This window comes from Trichoderma ghanense, assembly GCF_004382785.1.
Source record: "Trichoderma ghanense strain CCMA-1212 chromosome Unknown scaffold_7, whole genome shotgun sequence".
NCBI classification, from domain to species: Eukaryota; Fungi; Ascomycota; class Sordariomycetes; order Hypocreales; family Hypocreaceae; genus Trichoderma; species Trichoderma ghanense.
In genome coordinates, this window is record NW_027395670.1 from 1,324,324 (window position 1) to 1,345,589 (window position 21,266).

The following is a 21,266-nucleotide window of genomic DNA, read 5'->3' on the forward strand; positions in this document are numbered from 1 at the left end:
CTAGATTATGTATCCCCTTGCCATGAACCTTTGGATGAGCTCGTCTACGGTCTTCTGTGCCCTTTCGTCACTTGGCGGCTTCAATCCAAGCCTCTCGTTATCCGGCTTCTGCCAAACGGTCAATCCCGCCGTGAATGGGACGGTAAGAACCCTGTAAACTCTCTCCACGTAAAGATGCCGTTTCGCATATTCTCGTCTGCAATCTTCTTTCTCTCGGCGATGGAGAATGAAGTGATTCCCCACAGCTCTTTAGGCTCGGAAGCTTCCTCGAATCTTTGTACGATACGCTGCAGGGTAGCCTCGCCGTCGCAGATGTAGAAGCTGTTCTTGACTTTGGGGTATCTGGTCAACAGGCCGTCCACCCCTTTGGCAAGCGTATCAAGGCTGGATACGGAGATGAGGCCGTATCTACCGTCGCCAAGGAAATCAGTTCGTTTGTTTAGATCCATGGGTGAGAAGGCATTCAGATCTGAGCAGATATTGATTAGGAGACGGCCTTGACTGTGTCTTGGTGGGATGACTGACTCAACAACAAATTGCCAACATGCAGACTGACGAAGTCAATTTTGCTCTCAGCAGACCTGCACATCAAATAGTTGTGTACCGCTCTCTTCGGCGCAACGGCCGGGCTAGGAGGCAGAGTGTTGGGTCCAATTCTCTCCAGCGTCGCTCCGTTTCCGCCTGCAGTATCAGGGGCCCATTCTGATGGCACAAAGAGCTTCACCTTGGCTTCAATGGCCGCGTTGATGAGCGCAATTTTGATGATATCAAGTTCTCCTACCGGAACGAAGTGAGTGAATACAACGACGGCATCGGCACCAGTGAGCACCTTGACGAGGCTTTTGTCGTCCTTCAGATCGACCTGGACGATGGGAATGCCCTCTGGCATTCTGATTTTGTACTCGAAGGGTCTTTTCGTCCGACGAAGGTGATGTCATACTTGTTTGTGGCAACAACGCGTGGTAGAATCTGGGTGCCGAGTCGATCTGCCTATTGGAAGCGTGAGTTGAGAAGCCCTGGTGGTCTCAGTTCGCTGAGGGCCTTCTACTCACGCCGTACCACACGATTTTCTTGATAACGGACTCAGATGCCATCATGAGGCAAGGTGAAAATTGTTTAAGATATTGGATTTTGATTGTATCAAATCGGCTGCGCTTGTGGCTCACGACATGTTGTGTCTCGTCCTTTTGACCTGGACAAGCCTCATCCTAAATCGTTCAATACGACCACAGTAGAGGCAGCACAAATTAGCTGATTATTATTTCACATCGATTCTACATTGATTCTACGTCGAATCGTTGTTGCATCCCGCCGGCGATCAAGCTTGTATGGAAACCCGCTGTCTCTTTGCCGAGTTCGCATAGTCTTTACCGAAAAAGAGGGTATATCCAAGGGGCAGGTTGGGGACTCAACGAGAAGCATACTAGCACCATGTTGAAGATGAAATACCAAAGGAAGGGAAGTGGACGCTTAACAAACATTGGCACGGGAAGGAAGCTTTGAATAGAAGAATTTCCATAACCCGGCCCAGTTCCTCCCGCGATAAGTCCTTTGATACATGCACAGCTTTGGGTACCAGTGTTTCTCGTTGGAAATAGCGACGTACAGACCGAAGGGCATTTGGATACAGGCCAGAATGACCTTGCCTACCCATTCTGCGATCGACCTGCATGGCCTCAGCAGTCTACGAGCCAGTCTGTTGGGGAGCCGAAGACAGGGCTTGGCTTCGTGACAGCAACTAGTTGAGGAGAAATAACACGAGCCCGCTGCCGACTACCAGCATTTCCGGGCTCTTGTACAATGTGCAAACTGCCAAGCACCGTTCGGTTCAGTTAAATATATATCTTAGGGGTATTGATTCCTCCCGGGTCTCGTTGCTCGATCGGCCGTTGTTTCGCGACTTTCTGGCACGCTGCAATCGTGAGATCGATAGGCCAAGTGAGGAGAAGCACCCCTTCGTCCTCGATTCGGGATCTTGGTGGTCAGGCAACGAGTCCTCAAGTCAAATTCGGCGTGATGCTGTCTTTGGAAGAGCGACATCTCGTGACGACGGAGGATCGTAGTATCGTGTCGATTGAGTGATCCATCCCGAAGTGGTGGCTATCCCCCTAAGCCTCCATGTTTCCTGAGGCACGGAGTGTTATAAGTACGACGAGCATATGCCGGCGGAAGGGGGACCTTTATATCAAATATTTCATCGTTATTCAATCTTCCCGTCCCATCTTCCAGATCGTTTGTGCATCTACTGACCAACTCCATGTTAGTTCTTACTCAAAATGACTCCAGCTGCGCCAATGGTAAGCTGATTCGCCCCCCTTCAGCTTGTCTCCCGCGCCGCCGAGCTGGTCCGATGCCCCGCTTACCGATCACGACATCTCTTCAGGGCCTTCGTCATTCTGCCCACTGCTGGAAAGAGGAATTATTAGAGAAATAAAACCTTTGGATACACAGAGTTCGTGTTTCTGCTGGAGATTCAGGTGTGGAATGCCGCCGTATTCATGTATTAAACATATTGAGCGTATAAAGTTGAATGACCCAACCAGCTAATACTCACCTGCGAATTCGGCCGGGTCAACTTCCCTGATTCGATCCTTCGGGTCATACGGGCAGAGATCGGTTATTACCAGAAGCCCTTCATATTGAAGAAATATACTCTGCCATGTTAGGGAGAAGACATGAACAGTTCTTTTGCTTACAGCACTCGCCCTGTTTCTTTGGCTGTGATGACAAACGCTTGTGACTGGCTGAGCGTGGGTAAATCGAGCTCGCGGATACCTTATCCACCCGGCCACAATGTACTCTGCCGAATAGGCTTCCCGTGGCCATGGTAGCACTAGTTTTACTAGGGTAAATGCGTGCTGACCATGCAAAGGCGAACGACGATTCGCCAGACGAGTCGTTGCATGATCGTACTTTAGCCTTCGAGTAGATAAACCGCCAGGAGCTTGAGACCACCTTGAACACGACAACTCTGCTTGCATCACGAAATTACAAGGCTTAGTACGATTGCTCGCCTCCGCAGATGGCTGTGGAACCCTTGACACTGGTTGATAGTCCCGGTAATGATATAGCAATCACATCATGGTCATAACATCGTCCAAGGCGACGATGACGATTGCTGAGGCTTCCACTCTCACATCGCTTCCGGCGTCTACGTTGAAACCGGTACCCTACTCTCAACGGCAGCTGCTGCTCCACGATCCTCGACAGCCGTATTACAAGCTCCACACAGACAAAGAGATACCAGAGCTCAGATTTGGAGACTTGTTAGTCGAGGTATATGGCATTGGCTTGAACCAAATCGACTGGAGTACTACGTGCGTATATGCAACACCATTTCCCCGCTAGGGTACACACACTCGGCCGCTGTGAGAACCTTGATTGACTTAACGAGCTTGACCTTAGAGATCTTGGACTTGTCCTCCCACCACCACCCTGTCTCAATGGACGCGAGTTCGTCGGCAAGATCATAGCCTCGAATGTCGACCGGAATTGTAGACTTCAGCCTGGGGAATGGGTAAGTGCGCCGTGTTCAAATGCTGTCGCGTTGATCGTAACTCACAGGATACTGGTCAAGGTCCTCGCTGTATCCACAGACCACCGCGACTTGAGAAAAGCTGCGTTTCAAGAATACGCCATCGTCTCCTGCTTCAACGCGATCCGGATTCCCAAGCATGTCGAGCCGTTCCAGGTCGCTTCTATGGGCGTAGACTATGTTGCAGCAGGTCTCGCCCTCGGAGTCTGCTTAGGTCTTACATTTACCAAGGGACCAAAGAAGAGAGAGTTCAATTTGCTCGACAATGCCAGAATGTACCCGGAAGATGTCCCTGACGATGTTGCTGGTGAAGTCTTCGATGCCATGGCACCTTGTTATCAGGCGGAGCCCGGTGAATGGCTTTTGGTATATGGAGGTGAGTAGCGCTATTCGTGATGGAAACGGAACCGAGTGAGAGACGCAGGAAGTAACTCTTCTGAAGCATCGACGATTACCGGGCAGATTGCCATTCAACTAGCGAAGCTGGGACGACTAAAAGTGGTGGGCGTCGCCGACTTAAACAACCACAAGCAACTTTTACAATCGTTAGGAACCGGTGAGTCAGACACAAAATATCAACGAATATAGCTGTTGCTTACCACATCATCCAGACGTCTTGGTTGATTGCATTGACCTCGACCAAGCGAAGCGGGACGTCAAACGGCTTGCCCCAGGCTCTCTCAGGTTTGCCATCGACACCGTTAGTCCAGAGACCGCAGAGTGGTGCCAGCAAGTCCTTGCAGAGCGCACGAGTTCTAGATATTGCCGCCCAGGGCAAGAGACTCCGACGAACCCGTTACCCGTCGATCCGGCTGCTCGGGGAGGAGGCAGCAAGTTGAGCCATCTCGTTGCTCTGACGGGCAAGCCCAGAACATCTCACCCCAACATCCAGGTGCACACAGTACCAATCAAGCTGTTTCACACAAGTCCATACGTTGGAGGCCATTTGAGTAAGTGGCTATATGAGCTACTCGATACAAAGAAGCTGCAACCTCCTGAAGTCGAGTTTGTACCGGGCGGGCTTGCTGCGATAAACGGGGCTTTGGAAAGATTGAGACAGGGCAGAACATCGGGAAAGAGGCTTGTGATACTAGTCAAGGAGTCGGACTTGAAGATTGGATCTTTATCGCAGATGGAATAGACTTAAAGTGAGCGTGGAGTTGGTCGATGTAGCATTTCCAATATCAATTAATACAGAGATAGCCATGCTATATATTCTGTGACTTACAATTTAAGACCAGGGAGACTTGATGAATGGTCCGAAAAGCATAACTGCATTCAGGCAGATCTTTCTCCTCTTCATTTACTAATCCAGAGAGTTTCACAAGTCAAGTTACCATTGTCGCCGCCATCTGGAGGTGGTATCAGATTCTACCATACCTCGATCGAAGTATATACATTCCCTAGCATCTTGGTAGCTCAGGCAGTCGTAGTACGCTTCTTCAGAGAGATGTTCAATGGCATCCGCTCCCATACCAAGAACGTACGCAGCGCATCGTGCCAGTCCTCTTGACCGGGAACCAGTTCGAAATCGAACCCGAACAGCAGCCGTGCAAGGATCAAGCGCATTTCAGAGTAGGCAAGGTTTTTACCGAGACAGTCCCTTGGTCCGTAGCTGAAGGGCTTGAAGGTGGCACGATTGTCGTTCTTGAACTTGTCATCGTACAAGGGATGAGACTTGGGCAGCCAACGCTTAGGCAGGTAGGAGTCGGGTTCAGCCCAATGGTTGGGGTTGTGGTAGTTGGCCATCTGGAACACCGTAAAGGTAGTCTGCATTTATGTGTGGTCAGTCAATCCAAAGTTCTGCAAGAGTAGATGAGTTTAAGTGATCACCTACTCCCTGGGGAACCCATTTGCCATTGATCATTCCCCCGGGACTTTGACGCGGGGGCGTCTCAGGAACCGGAGGATACACACGAAGAGCCTCCTCAATACAGGCATGGAGATACTCTAGCCGCTGCGTAGAGTTGAGCGTAATCTCTTCTTCCTAAGAGAAAGAGGAGTCAGTCTTTTGTACGCAACCGGATTGCTACCAAGGTAAAACACGAAGGCAGACAAAGAGGACGCCGTGGTTTCGCTGCCCGATGTGATGACGAGAGGAGAGGAAGCCAGGATTTCCGGCTCGAAGAAGCCGAATCCGCCGTCGCGGTTCTTCTTGAGCATAAAGGAGATGAAGTCGCGGTAGCCCTCAATGGCGAAGTCTCCTTGTTTGATGCGCGCCTGGGCCTTTTCCACGATATAGTCTCGGTGCTGCTGTTCAGATCGCTGAAGATTCGAAGTCTTTTGACAACTTCGTGAGCCGGGGGGAACTGGTTGAGGAAGCGGCGGTAGGAGACACCGCGAATGCCATTGAAGAATGCGGATACCCAAGGTTGATAGCCATTGTTTTCAAGGCAATGAAAGGGCTCTGAGTGGTAGAGGTGGCCGATGATGTCGAACGTGGTAAATCGAACCATTTGACGACATTGAAGCTCTCCCCAGTGTCGGCCCGAGCGGCGAAACGGCTCATGAGGAGGTCGACGTACTGCTTCATGACGCTCTCTTGACCTCGTAGTGCAGAGTCACTGAACGCATGGGCGAGATGCCGTCGCTGTCGCCTGTGCACGCCTTTGGGAGCTGCAATGAGGGCGGTGGCGTCCCCCCTGAAAGAGAAATTCGGGCACTTTGCCAAACTCCTCTGGCCTGCTTTGTGCCCATAGACTTCGGGCCACCCAATGGATCCATCAGTCGCCAGAGGATCTGGTCCAACACGTACAATGGGGCCATACTTCTGATGAAGCTTCCGAATTGTGTTGTGCATATTGCCACGGATGAAGCTGTCGTACATGTAGGGGGGATAGAAAGCAGCCATGTGAGTTAGGCCGGGGAATTTAGACAGCGGATGAAACCAGACGTTGTAGAGGGCGAACTCATACACACCATGCCATGAACTGCGCCATTGGCATGTTAGGTTCGAAGAAACTCGCCATGGTCCGGAAATTGGTTATACCTCGATGATAACTGACCATTCCAGCAATGATACCCAGCAACTGAAGGTCACTCTTTTGGGTCAGCTCCTCGACGGCGTCTTGTACAAGGCCTTGAACCTGGGGAACGGCCAAGTTTGGCCCTTTGGCGTAAGAGAGAATACTTTCCATCGTGGCGTATTCAAATCTTTGTGCGTAGAATCTTTCTCTGACTGGTACTGACTTTGAGATGGGGTATCAGTGCGATGGTGCTAATCTATTCGGGGGCTCTCACTGTATTTGTACTTTTCATACGGTACAGGCGATGTTACAATAAGCTGAGATCGAAGGGGTACATGAAGAGCTGATTGCGGAGTCCGTGTATGTAGCTACAAAGATACAACCTTCTCGAACCACGTTGCGGAGTCTCGGAAAGTAGACATTGTCCGGGTTGATACAACCTTTCTACGTACGAACGTAGCCGATGTACGAGGTAGAGTCCATACGAAGAAAGTTATTCACAGGCATCCTTTCATACATCTTGACAACAGTGGAACTCCCTAATTGGGCATCTTGCCGAAAAAGACTATTAGTCTGCGATATTAGAAGCGCCCTTGGAAAAAGGCATCCATTTGCTTCATACACGGGCGAGCGGTGACAAGCAAGTGGCGGAATCTTTGTCGGTTGCAAGTTGTTACGGGACGAGACCGCTGACACCCTCTCTTCAATAGGAGAGCGTCAGCTTTGTTGAGATGCTACTTCATATTGGAATTCCATGGAGGTTGTCCGAGTACAGAAAGGGAGCAACCGCTACTAACGATACTATAGACTCTGTTCTAAATGTACTCTCGCCCAATCGGAGGCTATAAGCAGTCCGGATCTTTTGGCATGAACGTAATACCGCAGGCAGGACAAGGGTCTAAACTGCCGTAGACTATTTGCCAACATCTTGGTGACGCTCTCAGCCGCTGCTTTTGGACTTGACTACAACGTACGTATCATCCCTGACAGTGGACCCTATTTCCGGCCTGCGGACGATACACACGTTGCCGCGGACTTTGCTCTGCTGCTACCTGAGCATGCTGGCGTTACCTCCCTTGCCGAACGCTACCCTGGTGGTTTATGAACGCCTTTTGTCTTCTGTACTTGTACTCTCGCACCTTGAAAATTGCCCTCGTACGCAACCGGCAGGTAAAGTAGCTGTCAACGGGATGCTCTGGAGGAAGATTATCGACTTGGACGAAAAGGGTCGCAAACAACTCTTGCTACGAGATATTGAAACAGGCAACCAACTACGTGAGACATCAGTGATACTATCAGGTTGCCTTCCTTCTCTCTCATGAGAGCCAAGCTTACCTTTTGGGTGTTGCTAAAGTCTGCGGGCTATTTACGGCACATGTAAGACTCCCTATGCTTGCATAAGCTTCTACTGTACTTCTGCTTGGAGCTCTAGAGCCTCAACACTCGATCGAAAAGTAAGTTCATCGGGAGTAGGCGGAGCAGTAGCAGCGGATGCAAACATTCCGTAGGCTTCAAGAGACTCCTATTGCAGGCTTCTCAACGTAGTATGGTTACAATTACTTGGACGTCTGTAATCCAATCGTGCCTGATGCAACAAAGTTGAATCTAGTCGGGCAAATTAACCTACCAATAGGCTGCAAAACAGTTCCACATCTGATAAGTGTCAGAAAGGTACGACTTCCACGATGTATGCATGAGGAGTTCAATAGACCTGATAGTACAGGAAGTCTTTCTAGCGTAAATCAAAACCCGTAACCCTATCCACCTTACAGAGCAGTTGAGATTATACGTCTATCTGCGTAATGAAGACTACCTATGTATTACCTATGGCTCAAACATGCATACAACGTGCTCCTACGGAGCGCTATTTGTATCTATTTCCAGCCTATTTCTCACTCCTTTCTCCATATAAGTACGGGTATCCGTATGTGTTGCAGTTACAGCAACGAATGAGCCATGTTCGGAATTGCCTCTCAGAGCCTGCGGAGAAACCAACTCCGCAATGTCGTTTCATGCAGTCATCTGCGATTCATCCGGCCCAGTACTTGCATCTGTCTATCATGTAACTGCATACTACCAATCACATATAGTGATAGCAGGTAGCCCAGAGGTCCAACATGGATCATTGCTCCTCAGCGGCTCAATGGCAGTTCATTTCGCTCGCAGGTCCTCGGGAGTATCGGGCTGACTCTGCCAATGCGCCTTGACAACCGCCGGGTGCTTGCCCAAGTTCTCGCTAATCCTGGTGATGATTGGAAGCGCATCCAGATCAACGCCGTATCTCTGGGCGTTCCAAACAGCTGGCAGGAGACACACATCAGCCAGGGTGATGGCATCTCCAACCGAGTACTCGCCAGCCCAGTCCTTGACGGCCGCCTCATAGGCCTCGAGCACCTCCGTCATGATCTCCTTGTTCCACTGCTCGGCATTTCCCCCAATTGCTCGGACACGCTTCATGATCTTCATGTTCGTGACGGGCTGCAGGTCGCAGGCGATGATTGCGGCCAGGGCACGGGTGACTGCTCTCGCCTCCGGATTCGACGCTGGTGGCAAGACGTGGTAGCTGTCGGGGTGTATTTCCTCCAGGTACTCAATGGCAGCTACTGATTGGCCAACCGAAAAGACATTTCCGCTGCCAGAGGTGCGCACCAGCAGCGGCACTGTGGCGGTTGGGTTTCGGGCTTTGTAGTCGCTTGCCAAGTGATCGCCTTTGAGGAGATTCACGGCCTTCAACTCATACTCAATGTTCTTGAGGTTCAAAACAATTCGAAGCCTGGCTGAGCAGGAAGAGCGGAAGTAGCTGTACAAGGTGTAGGTAGAGTCCGACATGGTGATGGGTTCAGCCGGGGCGCTTTGAGAGCGGGGTTGCAGGGTCTGGGGCACTATTTGGCGGAGTTTCGTTGTCTTTTGCTGCTGTTTTTACAAGCCGTCGCAGACGGTGAGATTCGACGGGATGAGGCCAGACTTCCAGTTCCAAGTGCTTAACAAGATGAAGCTCTCGTAAGAGACAATTAATGGACGAGCCTCCTTGGTTGTATTTGACTTTGGAGGCGCCGCGCGGAAAAGGCCCGCAGAGCCGATTCCGAGCTTAAGATCATCCCGCCGATAGCCTGCCTGGGCCGAAATCGCGAGTCTATTCGGACGGCCTCGTTGGTTCTAACGCAGATGGGCAATCAGGACCCTCGCAAGCATCGTTAGAGTACTCCGTACAATGGTAGACGTCTGGCTATCAGGGCTTGTTGTACAGTACACGTACAGTACACGGCGACTGAGTGGAACATTGACGGGAACACGGCATCAGCCTGAAGCCACAGCCGCTTTTGACAGCGGACAACAAGCTTGTAATAATAAATCCGAAGAATGGCTTCGTGCCCAGTAGCTCCAAAGATGCCGGCAACTCCTTGGACAAGGGAATCACCCGGAAATACTTGGCTGAGCATTCAGCTAGGGTAGTCATCTTTCAAGTAGGTACCGATTGATGAGAGAAGTGCAGTATGGTGCACATAATAGGCGACCAAGGTAGCAGGAAAATGCATGTACTAGCAGTTCAGTTATCGATACTAGATGCTGCAGCAGTTGTCATGACCATTCACCGTCGAAGGAAAGGGCATATGAAATATGAGGAAACGTCGGACACACTGGGCTCCAAATAGCTTCATGTTGGCTACAACACTTCGCTCTGGGGTCTCAACGGTCGGCGTATGTGCCGCCGAGAAGATGAGATCCGTCCCACATCTCAGCTCGATACTCTAGTCGTGCCGCCAGGATTGTTACTTCCGTACATGTGTCATTGGAGCCATTTATTGGCGAACCACTGGAAGAACACAACTTGCTCGTTCAAACGAGAGTGCCGCTACCAAATTAACATCAGCCAGGTTGGAGAGCCTCGGCCGCGATATGCACGTTGACGTCGTTCGTTTGGCTTCGATTGTCCACCTCAAGCACCGGATGACCAGTCTTCAGGATTTGTAAGAGGAGGGAGCCTCAGACTTCCATGTAAAGCTCTTTCATGTCCCTAACAAGAGTTCATGGTTCTACAGTGCAACATTCGGCCACATAATTCATCCGCCTTACGCTTCCCCGCCCGGCTCTTCAACACCGTTTGAACCTCAACCAATGTGGTTCCGGGCTAATGTCCGCACTGAATGCCTGAATTGGCAACCCCTCAACCTCATGTTTATGCGTCACTGTATGTCAACTCGTGAGAGAATCTATATAGTAATATAGCCTTGCAAGACCGAGGTGAAGCATGTACTTATGTTAACTAAGCAAGGCAAACGGAGCATCGATCTTGAAGCATGAAAATGAAGCCGGTCAACAAACTACGTATGTGAGTCGGCTGATGAACTGCGATGTATGGCATGAACAATGGTGCCAAGACCGATTTTCAGCCGCACGCGCCCAAGGAAATCTTGGGGGAACGGTTGCCTGTTCTCTATACACAACCAACAGCGGACCGAAATATGAGCAAAGATACAGGTTCAATCCGCTGAAGAAGCAAAAGAAAAAGGAAGGAAAGTAAGGACAGTTGGAAAGCTGATCTTGATATAGTTCCGAGTTATTACCTGTGTATTACGAATTGATGTTGCCGCTGTGTCTTATACGCGGAAGCAGCTAATCTCTGAAGGCACATTAGAATAGTTACTGAAGCAGGACGAGATCCGTAGACCCGTGTGGAGATCGCCCCAGTTTGGTTGAGCTATTTCACTACGGAAATCGTGGCGTCAGATCAGAGCGACGAAGGTCAAAAATAACATCGTAGGTTCCTTCGTTCGGTAGACGTAGCGCTCCCACCAATGGCAACCTGACTCAAGATCGTTTAGCCGTTCTTTCTCTAGTCGTTGGGCCGACACCACATTGAACCATGCAACTTTGCAGTAGTTGGCGTCGAAAAGCTTCATGGATCCTCTAGTTCGATGCCTTCATGGAGAAGCCTGTTGCTCTTGGGAAGAGGGGGGTTAAAATGGGCGAATCCCCCCGACTGCCGACGCTTCGGTCGGAATGTTCTCCGCGTTGTTGATGCTGGCCTTACAGCTTGTTAGATATCAACAAGATGCAATCCCAGCTGTTGTGGCTATGGATAGCCACTCTCACGAGTGCCGAATTCTTTGTCAACTTTGATCAGAAACTGGAGGACCGCCCTAGGGTGTACACAGTGGTCAAAGAAGAAGTCGGACGACTGGATATTCCGGCAAAGTCCAACTCCAAAGACGACAACGGAAAGACTCCCCTTGGCTCTGAGCTGACGGCTCGTCAAGCCCTCGATGTTTTGCTGGGCAAGCGACAATCTTGCCCTCAAGGGTTCGGATACTGTCCCAGTGTGTTCCACTCTAAACGATGAAAGCAGGACCTTTACACGGGTGGTTGGCTGACGACTCATTGCATATATATAGGCGCTGGAGGTTGTTGCGTTGCGAATAGCCTCTGCTGCCCGTACGGATACTGCCACACCCAAGGATCCGCCTGCTGCCCAACCGGCCCATGTGCAGGCGGCCAAACATGCTGCGGTGATAGCCATTGCATGCCTGTGGGAGACCAGTGCTGCTCAGATGAATCCCATTGTCCGGCGGGAAACCACTGCTATCTCTCCGGCTTGACGCATAGGATGGTGTGCTGCACCGATGCAAAATGCACAGCACATGTGGAGGATGGAAAGACGACGTATGCGCCAACCACGACGAGCACACATACCTTTACTACTACTTATTATCAGTACTATTACTGGACTGTGACCTGGTGAGCCTCGGTGATCTTGAGTTGAGTTGAGTTGAGTTGACGCTGACTGTCTCCTGCAGGTACTATTGGTACTACTACTGGACGTACTCAATCGATATCCAAGCCTCCATCGTGACCTCTTCTCGGTCAACGACCTGGACTACCTTCAGCATCAAAACAACAGATGCCAGCGCCGCTTCTGAATACTTCAGTTCCAAGTCTGAAACGCTGTCTCTCCCCACGCCTGCCGCGGCCACTTCCCTAGAATCTCTAGCTGGAAGCACATCATTCGTGTCTTTGCCGTCCTCAGACTCTCCGAGTCCGAGCCCTAGCCCCACTGATAAGCCAACGCTTTCAATGCCACCTCAGCCAACTCTGACTCCGTTTGTGCCAGTTGACGGTACTAGCAGTACAAGCAAGTCGAAGAGCAGTAGCACCACGACTCTTCTTCGAAGTGGTGGCGATGACAATAGTGGTAACAAGGGCGACGGCTCGTCTGGGGCAGCGCCTTTGTGGGCAGGATCAGACTGGAAGACGGCCTGGGTCTTGGTGCTTGGTGCTGGGACTGGTTTACTGGCTGTGATTCTATAACACGATGAAAGGCAAGGCAAGCTTAATGATAAGACGTGAATGGGATTTTCCACACTGAAATGATGGCACTTCAAATTAATCGAGGAAGAGTATATGACATGTTCGGACTTTCAGTTGAAGGAAGTCTCTGGGTAACTATAACATTCGAAGTGAGAGATACCATTGGCCCCTTTCCCAACCCAAACATCCCCTCAGTAATGTAGTTGTTAGCAGTCATTCCTCGTCATCACAGCTCTTCCTTGATTGTCGCCTCCAACGTGATGTGCTTCTCCAAGATGCTCTTGACCTTGTCCAGAGGCAAAGAGTCTACGTGGAAGCCCTTGAAACCTGTAAGGCTCTCAGCCATACACAAGGTGTTGTAGATGGCTTCCTCTGTAGCATCAGCAGCGCCCTCGAACAACGCATTGATAGTCGAGTCGTCGATCGACTCCGTGGCCAGGGCGTTGGCCTTGAATGGATCAACCGACCTGTGGTTCGCGCCCACAGTCTGTACCGGGATCTCGTTGGCCGTGCTGAATGCCATGAATATGTCGCCGCTGGGATTGTGACCATAGCCTCCGACGCGAGAGAGACCGCCAGTGGCGCGTTTGGCCAGACGCTGCAGTTGGATCGGGCTCAACGGAGCATCTGTGGCGAGGACGATGATGATGCTTCCGTCGCGTTGATCTTTGGCGGCATCATATTCAGCTTTGGCCTTGGCTGTCTCCTTCTTCTTTTCAGCTTCCGCAGCTAGAATCCTCCCCACAGGAACTCCCGTGATGTGAAGGTGCTGCATTCGGCCGTAGTTTGCCTGAACCAGCGCGGCAACGGTATAGCTCTTGTCGTTCCCCTTGCTATCGTAACCCGGCACTATTCTGCTTGAAGTTCCAGTGCCGCCCTTGAATCCCTGACACAACATTCCCGTTCCGCCGCCGGTGTTGCCCTCAGGAACCGGATCGGAAGAGGCTGCCTTGATGCCATCGACAACATGTTGCGGCGTCACTGCAAACTTGGTCAAGTCGTTGAGGAAGCCGTCAAATGTCTCTCCTACAACGGGCAGTAGAAACCAGTCTACGCTTCCATCGGCCGCACCGTGATTCTCAATAGCATATTGATAGATGCCAGTGTAGCAGTTTCCAACAGCGAAGCTGTTTGTCAGGATGATGGGACTGTGGAGGAGACCCGTCTCTTCGATCCAATGGCTGCCCGTCATCTCTCCGCTGCCATTGTATCGGAACACACCGGCGTAACAGGCATTGTTGAACCAATCTTTACGAGGAAGAATGGTAGTCACTCCGGTGTTGACAGAGCCATCGGGGCTGTGGATAGATTCCGTATGGACTAGCACTCCTGCGACGTCCGTGATGCCGTTCTTGGGGCCGGTGGGCCACGCTCCCACTTTGAGGCCCGGGACGAGATCGCGGAGGCGGACTCGAGCGGACGGCGAGCGGGCCATGATGGGGTCGGACATTAGACGATCGCTTCCTCGCGTCTCTAGCGAGTATTGGTTGAGGCGGCAGCTGGTTTCCGAATCTGGCAGCGCGGAGCTCGGAGGTTGGAACCCTGGCGTATCTAAGATGGCTCGTTGATGCTTATTCACAAGCTTGAAACACGCAACCGCCCGGAAGCATCTCGACAACGAGGGCCGAGGGCCGATGGGCGATTTCTAATGTTATATACACTACAGATTGATAAACATGCAGCCTTATGTCCCAGGTTCATGATCCTGCGCGGGCTGCATAGTCGCAGAGGAGATTCCAGATGACTCACGCCGTTACATTTACAAGCCGGCTATTAGTCACAGAGATGGGCTACAGGTCTCGCGACTGTAGATGATATCCTAACTGGTACTTGCTTGGGAATAACATCGACAGACAAAAGTGTGGTATCTTCAGAATCGTGCGTTCTCTGCTACATGTTGAGGCCGATGCTATTCGGACTCTGCATGGTCCTTTACGATCTTGGTGTGTAGAGGAAATCTCCATGGCTGAGCGACTTTGGCCCAGCGCCCCTCGTTCAGCCTCCCAACGTGTGGGAGCGCTTTTGACTCACAGGGTGCTAGCCGTGGGGTCTAGTAGGTTAGTCTATGTATTAGCAGCCGTATGGGGTCAGTGTCTCGGTTGATAAAAGCTTCAAATGTTAGAAGGTGCACTAGATCGGGAAATGGTGGGCATTCTGATGGCTTCCTCTGCCGTTCCTTTTTGCCATTTGCCACCTCGTGAGAGATGCACCTTTTTCCAACAAACATTTGCGGGGTATCATTTTTCGTTTGAAGAGGAATGGTTGCATCTGCAGGGCTGCTGTTTACCTCAGCCTAGCCCTTATGCGATATCACATCATGATGCGCTGCGCAAAAAGGGGCAATCTTCGACAACTCGTCTTGGTGAGCAGTGATGCTGAGGGGGACACACGAGATGTAAAGCCTCTGACCTTATCAACAATGCGGTGAGAGCAACGTGACCGAATGGATAGCCGTACTTGTATGTACCGCGTTTTTCACATGCAGCAGCTGCAGGAAGAAGACGAGAGGCTAAACCTGATACCCCCTGGTTGTCCAACTCAGTGGAATTGGCCGAGAGGCTTCGGCCCTCCGAGAGGCAATCTGAGTAAAGAAAAAGAAGCTAGCCAATCTTTGCAGTTGCCAAGGAATTTCCCTATTCGCTAGCGGCCGCGTGAGGATTCATTGTGTGGATTGGTGGAGTCGTCGTCTCTTCGCCTCTCTCGCCAAACCCGGCTGCAGAGCGTCGGCCTCGTTGATCGGGAGAAGAAGCAGAAGAAGGCGCACATTTGATCCAATCCGCTATCAACTCTAGCAGCAGCTAATGCTCATGTTTATCAAGCAAACTGCTCCATCATCATGGCGCAAATACTCGGCGTAAAGCAGGAGGAAACGGTCGGGGGCCAGCGGAGGATGAGCTCGTGGCCCTGTGCGACTCGCGCTTTTGGGGGCCGCCCCCGACGCTCGCATCCGCTTCGGTCTCGGCCGCCTTGAAAGGCCGGACCTCCTGAAAAAAAGTTCGTACTGCCGTGTTTGGGTTATTCAGCTTTGAAGTTGTCATAGAATTGGACCATGATTCTTTTAGACCCGACAGTAGTGGAGTCACAACGGAAGCTTTCCTAAGCCTTCAGTTGACAGATACATATAACGACATGTCTTCGCCGTGAGATCGTACCCTGGTTTGGATCAGCGACAAGAGACTCTGCCCGACTGCGGACCCGTGCTTTGGCAAGTCGAAGCCAAGGCGAAGCAACGGATATCCTGCTCTTCGACCGCTCCTCCTCTCGATCACCGCTCTGTGAATCTCGTTGATTCCATCTGCCGCCTTCAAAGTCGCCATCATGTTCGCGAGTTCCAACTCCAGCGGCACCGCGTTAGGAGATGTTCGTGATAACGAGCGTGCCATCGCCATCTCTGAAAAGGACATCAACAATGTCTCTGATCGCGAAGAGCCCGTTATGACCAAGGAAGAAGAGGCCGGATATCAACAGTCAGCCCCGGCGCCCACTGGCATCCAGCCTCCAAATGGTGGCCTTCGGGCATGGCTCGTGGTCGTGGGAGCTTGGTGCACCTCCTTTTGCAGTTTTGGATGGATCAACAGTACGTTCACTTGACCCAAGGGGCCGAGATAAAGAAGGACAACCTTAGGCTAACTCTTGCACAAAGGTGTTGGCGCGTTCCAGGATTACTACGAGGCTTCGCTTCTCAAAGAGTACTCGGCTAGCACGATCTCGTGGATCCCATCGTTGCAAATCTTCTTCATGATGGCCTTGGGTCCCGTAATTGGACTTATCTACGACAAGTACGGCCCTCGTTGGCTCATTATCGGCGGGACATTTCTTCACGTCTTTGGCTTGATGATGACGTCCATCTCTACCGAGTACTATCAGATCCTCCTGTCTCAGGGAGTCTGCAGTGCCATTGGCGTCTCTGCCATCTTCCAGCCAGGTAAGCCATCTTCTCTCATCTTGTGTAACAGAAATTGACGCAAAGAAATAGCCCTCAACAGCATCGCGACATGGTTCACCACGAAACGCGGCGCCGCCTACGGGCTTCTTGCTACCGGCTCGAGCTTGGGCGGTGTTATTTTCCCCATCATGGTCCGTCGCCTCATAGATGAGGTCGGATTTGGCTGGGCTATGCGAATCTCGGCCTTCTTGATCCTAGCTCTGCTCATTGTGGCCATCCTCACGGTTACGACGCACAACCCCCCAAAGTTCCAGCCCATCACGTTGAAGCGGATGCTTACTCCCTTTACCGAGTTCGAGTTCTCCTGTCTTGCTATGGGGCTGCTGCTGTTCACCTTTGGACTGTATGTCCCGATCGACTACGTCTCCGTCGAGGCTGCCCAAGCTGGCATGGACCCGAATCTGGCGCAATACCTGGTTCCCATCCTCAACGCCGGAAGGTAATTATGCTAACATCTATCGACTGTAGTATCTTTCCGGCTGACAGTTCTTGTAGTTTGTTCGGCCGTGTCTTCTCCGGCTTTGCTGGCGACAAATGGGGTCGATACAACATCTTCGTCTCCGTCTGCTATCTGGCGGGCATCTTCACTCTGGGTCTCTGGATCCCCGCAGTCACAACCGGCGCGCGCATCGCCTTTGCCACTCTGTTCGGCTTCATGTCGGGCGCCTACGTCGCCTTGATCGCCGCCCTTGTCGTGCAGATATCACATCCGGCCGAGATCGGCTTCCGCACCGGTCTGGTCTTCTTGGCTTCCTCTGTCGGTGGCCTTACGACGGATCCTATATCAGGTGCCATTCTTGAGAAGCCTATAGGATGGCTTGGGCCAAAGATCTTTGCAGGAGTTTTGTGTATTGTCGGCACGACGTTTGTCCTGGCGGCGAGGATCCACAGGACGGGATGGAAGCTGAGAGTTGTCTTTTGAGGAGTGGCACTCTTTGTATCCTCGTCGCGGATATAACATACGTGCATTTTCTAGCATAAAAATGGTGTTGACGGATTATATCATTAGCATGGTACTGTAGAACTAAACGTAAAACATCATTAATGAATCTCTATTTGTATCTTCATTCATATACGACCTCGCCGGGGGGGGGGGGGGTTATAGATGTGTACACCCCGGCACTCATTAGAAATAGCTTGAGAAATCGTGCAAGTCCAGATGCAAGTCCTCGACGAGTGTGTTCCAATCGGGCATGGTGTTCTGCATCAGACAGCTCCAGTCCACGTTCTCTCCATCAAAACGACGGACATCTAGTATTGCTTCCTGTGGAGGATTCAACATCTCGTCGTCCTGAGGCACCTCATCCGCCCTAGCCACTGCGATTGTGGCATCGTTGCCGTTCATCACCGACTGCCGTTTCAATTCAGCCTTCTTGTGTAGTCTCTTCAAGATGACAGACTTCAGTGCCGGGCCAGAGACGGCTGTAGAAAGCCTCACCTGCTCCAGCTCGAACGTTTTCCCGACGATAATCCAGGCTCGATCAACGCTGGGGCCGGTGGGACAGACGCAAAGATGCCAGAGAACATATAGCAGCATGTGGTACTGAGGATGGCCGTACATGCACCATCGATAAGGACGAAGAAGCTCGTCACTCCAGAGCTCGAGATGAATCTCCAGACATCTCAGGGCAGAAAGCAGGTTTGCTTCCGTGGCAAATGCGTTGCGCTTGTCGGGGTTCTCCATGTTGGCGAGCTGCTGCCGCGTGACGAAGTCGATCTTGTGCACCATGGCGAGCGCCGTCTTCATGGTCATCCTCTGTACCGGAATCACAGGGTTGCACGGTTTTATGTATTGCTCAACGCGGGACCTCAGCTGGTTGAGCATATTGCTCCTGATGACTTCTTTGGGGGTCGATCCAGAGGGAGTCATGGAGAGGTGAGCCATATTCTGCAGCGTCTGGGCTACTTCCATGCATGTCAGTGGAAGACTCATTTTGGTCCATCCATTGTGAGGAGGCGGAAGCTCCCCCATGTCCGGACGAAGCTCGCTATCGTCCACATTCAGCGGCAGTTTTGTATCGTAACTGGGGACTGTCGACCATGAGCTGATGCCGTGGTCCTCTGCGGCCCTTGAATCCCTTGCGAGGAAGTGCCACCACAGGCGCCGTCGAACTTCAGACTCAAAGGGCGACATTCCAAGCTTGGTTCCGTCTCGATGGAGACCGATAGAGTGCGCCATTCTCACAGCGAGCCCATTCAGGATCCAGATGCCCCTGCCATGGTAGTAAGCTCGCGCCGATGCCTAGACTGGCGTATTAGCACATTTCCAAGTTGGGTCCAGTTGGAGAGCAGAGAGCATACCAAGTATATGGCAAGCCCTTGCAGCAGCACGACCGTTGGGTTCTCCAGCATATCTGCCCTTGTCAAGTGCATCTGGAATTCCCTCTTAAATGTCCGCAAAGCACTTGATTTGTCCACACCGAGAACATGCTGAGCCTCATCCAACTCCAGTGTCACAGTGGTAGCAAAAAACATAGCTGAGACGAGGGCGAGGACGTCGCTGGCCACAGCTTCAGGCTGGTGGATGGCGGTGAAAACAGTCACTTCATCTGTGGGGATATGCAGTAGTTTCATGGTGGAATCGACGTTTTGAACAAAGAGATGCCACAACTGAGTGGCGCTTAGTCGGGATAGCCGCCAGCCTCTCTCCTTCTCCTCGAAGAAGGACGGACTGGAAAGCAAGCCCATGAGGCTGAAGGGTGAATCAAGCCCCAACTCCTTGGTCTCGTTGCGCGGTGTATGCAGTAGCGAGGACTTATCTTGATCCTGTGAAAGTTGACGTTAGTTTGAGAACAAAACGACATGCTACCCGGACGGAGTTTACCTCTTCAATCACCTTAGAGATGAGAAGTTCATTGAAATACTGGCTTGAGGTACCGTTCCTGATCAGGACCTCCTCCGAAGGGAGTTCCTGGGGCTCCCGGGGAGATTCATGAGGGCTTACCGGCAGGCTCCCAGGTAAGCCCGCCGGCGCAGACACATGTGTATTTGCATATGCATTGGCCGATAGCGATCTCCGTGCTGAATTCCCGTGATCGATGGATGCCGCTACGATGGTCTTCTCAAGGTCCGAGATCCTCGAGGCAACATCAGCTATGGTAGCCTTGCGCACTCGACGAATGGGCTTGTCGGAGACCGGATATGTGCACGTGAGACGAGCTCTCACGCATGCCAAGCACGGCGTCTGCCTGTCGCACCGGATCTTCCTCCGATGGCACAGCACACACGATCTGTCCGGCTTCCGGCGCGGGTGCGGCGACGGCGGAGTGAGGCCTCGGTCCGTAGATGCTGGAGGAGTGGTCAGAGGCAGAGGCGGCTCATCAATGTTACGTGGTCCGGGAGACATGTCTTTCTCATGAAAGCAGCTTCCCGGAGCTTGCTGCAAGTATCGAGATTTCGGATTCAGTGCTCAAAAGAAACCCCGTCCGAAGCTGGGCGAGCCTGGGAGGATCAATGTCTTTGTCTCATATCCTTCGGTCTCGGCGGTTGCACAAGGACCGACACCGAGCCGTGGCGGTTTTGCCCCTTTCAGCTAGAGGGCGGAAGCGCCGGTGGCTTCTTAGTAATAGCTGACGGGCAATTGTGAGCAGCTGGGCTTCATGGACGGCTGAACCATCAACGGCGTCGCTGTGCTTAGGATGTGGGTTTGTTCGAAGGACACCTGAAGACGTTATCTTTGACTATAATGAGAAGAGATGATCAATCTCTCAGTATTATCAAACCATGGGCAGCACTTCGATTAATAGCCTTTTCGCACTGCACACGCACATACCTCGGATTTTGATGTTCTCCACATTCGCTTATGCGGCACAAGTGAGCTTGTCAAGTGCTTCATTTTGCCTGGCTTGTTGATTCAATTTGGCTGAGGTGTTTTCCACTCTCCTCGTCTGGGGTGGAAGGGCGCGACCTTGTCACTGCGTGACTGGCTGATTATACACTTGGAGGCATCCCTTGTCGACAGTCATTGCCATTCGTACGGAGTACTCTGCCGCAAATGAGCTGGTCGCAACTGGTCATGGACTGTTCATTGGATACATAGTGACAACATACTCCGCACAGGATGGTGACTGGCTGCCTTTCCAGTATCAGCTTGTAAACTGCCAATAGAAGCATCTCGTCCTTCATAATTGTAGTATTGGTCAAGCAAGGTAGGCCCGAGGTCCCGCGAGCTCAAGATGCCCATGAGTGCATTGAGGAATATCGAGCATCGAGCATATTTGAATATCCCTTGAGCATAACAAGGGTGGGTTTGATATAACCTGCTTAGGTATTCCGGCTCTACTGAAGGCCCGTTCTTTGTGATTTCTGTTTACAAAGAGTCGGTTCCCGGCAGGCATCATTCCTCAACGAACCATGTGAGCGACATCAAAACACCTCGGAATATGGAAGTGACTCGGTTTTGCATGCGGTTCCAAACCTAGAAGACGCCATCACATGCATGATTATGAAGCAAGTACAGTCAGGCATCCTCAAAGATGATACAGCATAGATGCATCGGCATTCTTCAGGCCTT

At 51.6% G+C, this 21,266-nt stretch overlaps 7 protein-coding genes across 7 annotated transcripts; 3 read left to right on the forward strand and 4 right to left on the reverse strand.

Annotated features, from left to right (window-relative positions):
* Positions 1-1,171, reverse strand: CCMA1212_006585 (uncharacterized protein; the record flags this gene model as incomplete). The annotated part of the gene is given in 6 exon segments (XM_073703797.1): positions 1-151; positions 169-469; positions 526-911; positions 941-990; positions 1,053-1,149; positions 1,167-1,171. 6 exon segments carry the CDS (start codon positions 1,169-1,171, stop codon positions 1-3), a joined length of 990 nt encoding a protein of 329 aa, XP_073557981.1.
* A 1,910-nt stretch (positions 1,172-3,081) lies between these two features.
* CCMA1212_006586 (uncharacterized protein) lies at positions 3,082-4,676 on the forward strand (the record flags this gene model as incomplete). Its single annotated transcript, XM_073703798.1, has 5 exons — positions 3,082-3,317; positions 3,406-3,517; positions 3,578-3,911; positions 4,086-4,091; positions 4,147-4,676. 5 exons carry the CDS (start codon positions 3,082-3,084, stop codon positions 4,674-4,676), a joined length of 1,218 nt encoding a protein of 405 aa, XP_073557980.1.
* A 3,976-nt stretch (positions 4,677-8,652) lies between these two features.
* Positions 8,653-9,330, reverse strand: CCMA1212_006588 (putative glutathione S-transferase; the record flags this gene model as incomplete). Its single annotated transcript, XM_073703799.1, has 1 exon — positions 8,653-9,330. The coding sequence occupies one exon, from the start codon at positions 9,328-9,330 to the stop codon at positions 8,653-8,655; it is 678 nt and encodes a 225-aa protein (XP_073557979.1).
* A 2,213-nt stretch (positions 9,331-11,543) lies between these two features.
* On the forward strand, positions 11,544-12,807 carry CCMA1212_006589 (uncharacterized protein; the record flags this gene model as incomplete). The annotated part of the gene is made up of 3 exons (XM_073703800.1): positions 11,544-11,819; positions 11,895-12,237; positions 12,297-12,807. The coding sequence occupies exons 1-3, from the start codon at positions 11,555-11,557 to the stop codon at positions 12,805-12,807; spliced, it is 1,119 nt and encodes a 372-aa protein (XP_073557978.1). The 5' UTR covers positions 11,544-11,554.
* A 226-nt stretch (positions 12,808-13,033) lies between these two features.
* CCMA1212_006590 (uncharacterized protein) lies at positions 13,034-14,242 on the reverse strand (the record flags this gene model as incomplete). Its single annotated transcript, XM_073703801.1, has 1 exon — positions 13,034-14,242. The coding sequence occupies one exon, from the start codon at positions 14,240-14,242 to the stop codon at positions 13,034-13,036; it is 1,209 nt and encodes a 402-aa protein (XP_073557752.1).
* Positions 14,243-16,125: 1,883 nt separating this feature from the next.
* Positions 16,126-17,675, forward strand: CCMA1212_006591 (putative transporter MCH4; the record flags this gene model as incomplete). The annotated part of the gene is made up of 4 exons (XM_073703802.1): positions 16,126-16,384; positions 16,451-16,732; positions 16,784-17,192; positions 17,249-17,675. The coding sequence occupies 4 exons, from the start codon at positions 16,126-16,128 to the stop codon at positions 17,673-17,675; spliced, it is 1,377 nt and encodes a 458-aa protein (XP_073557753.1).
* A 204-nt stretch (positions 17,676-17,879) lies between these two features.
* CCMA1212_006592 (Bikaverin cluster transcription factor bik5) lies at positions 17,880-20,099 on the reverse strand (the record flags this gene model as incomplete). Its single annotated transcript, XM_073703803.1, has 3 exons — positions 17,880-18,995; positions 19,055-19,519; positions 19,578-20,099. The coding sequence occupies 3 exons, from the start codon at positions 20,097-20,099 to the stop codon at positions 17,880-17,882; spliced, it is 2,103 nt and encodes a 700-aa protein (XP_073557754.1).
* Between the last annotated feature and the right edge of the window lie 1,167 nt (positions 20,100-21,266).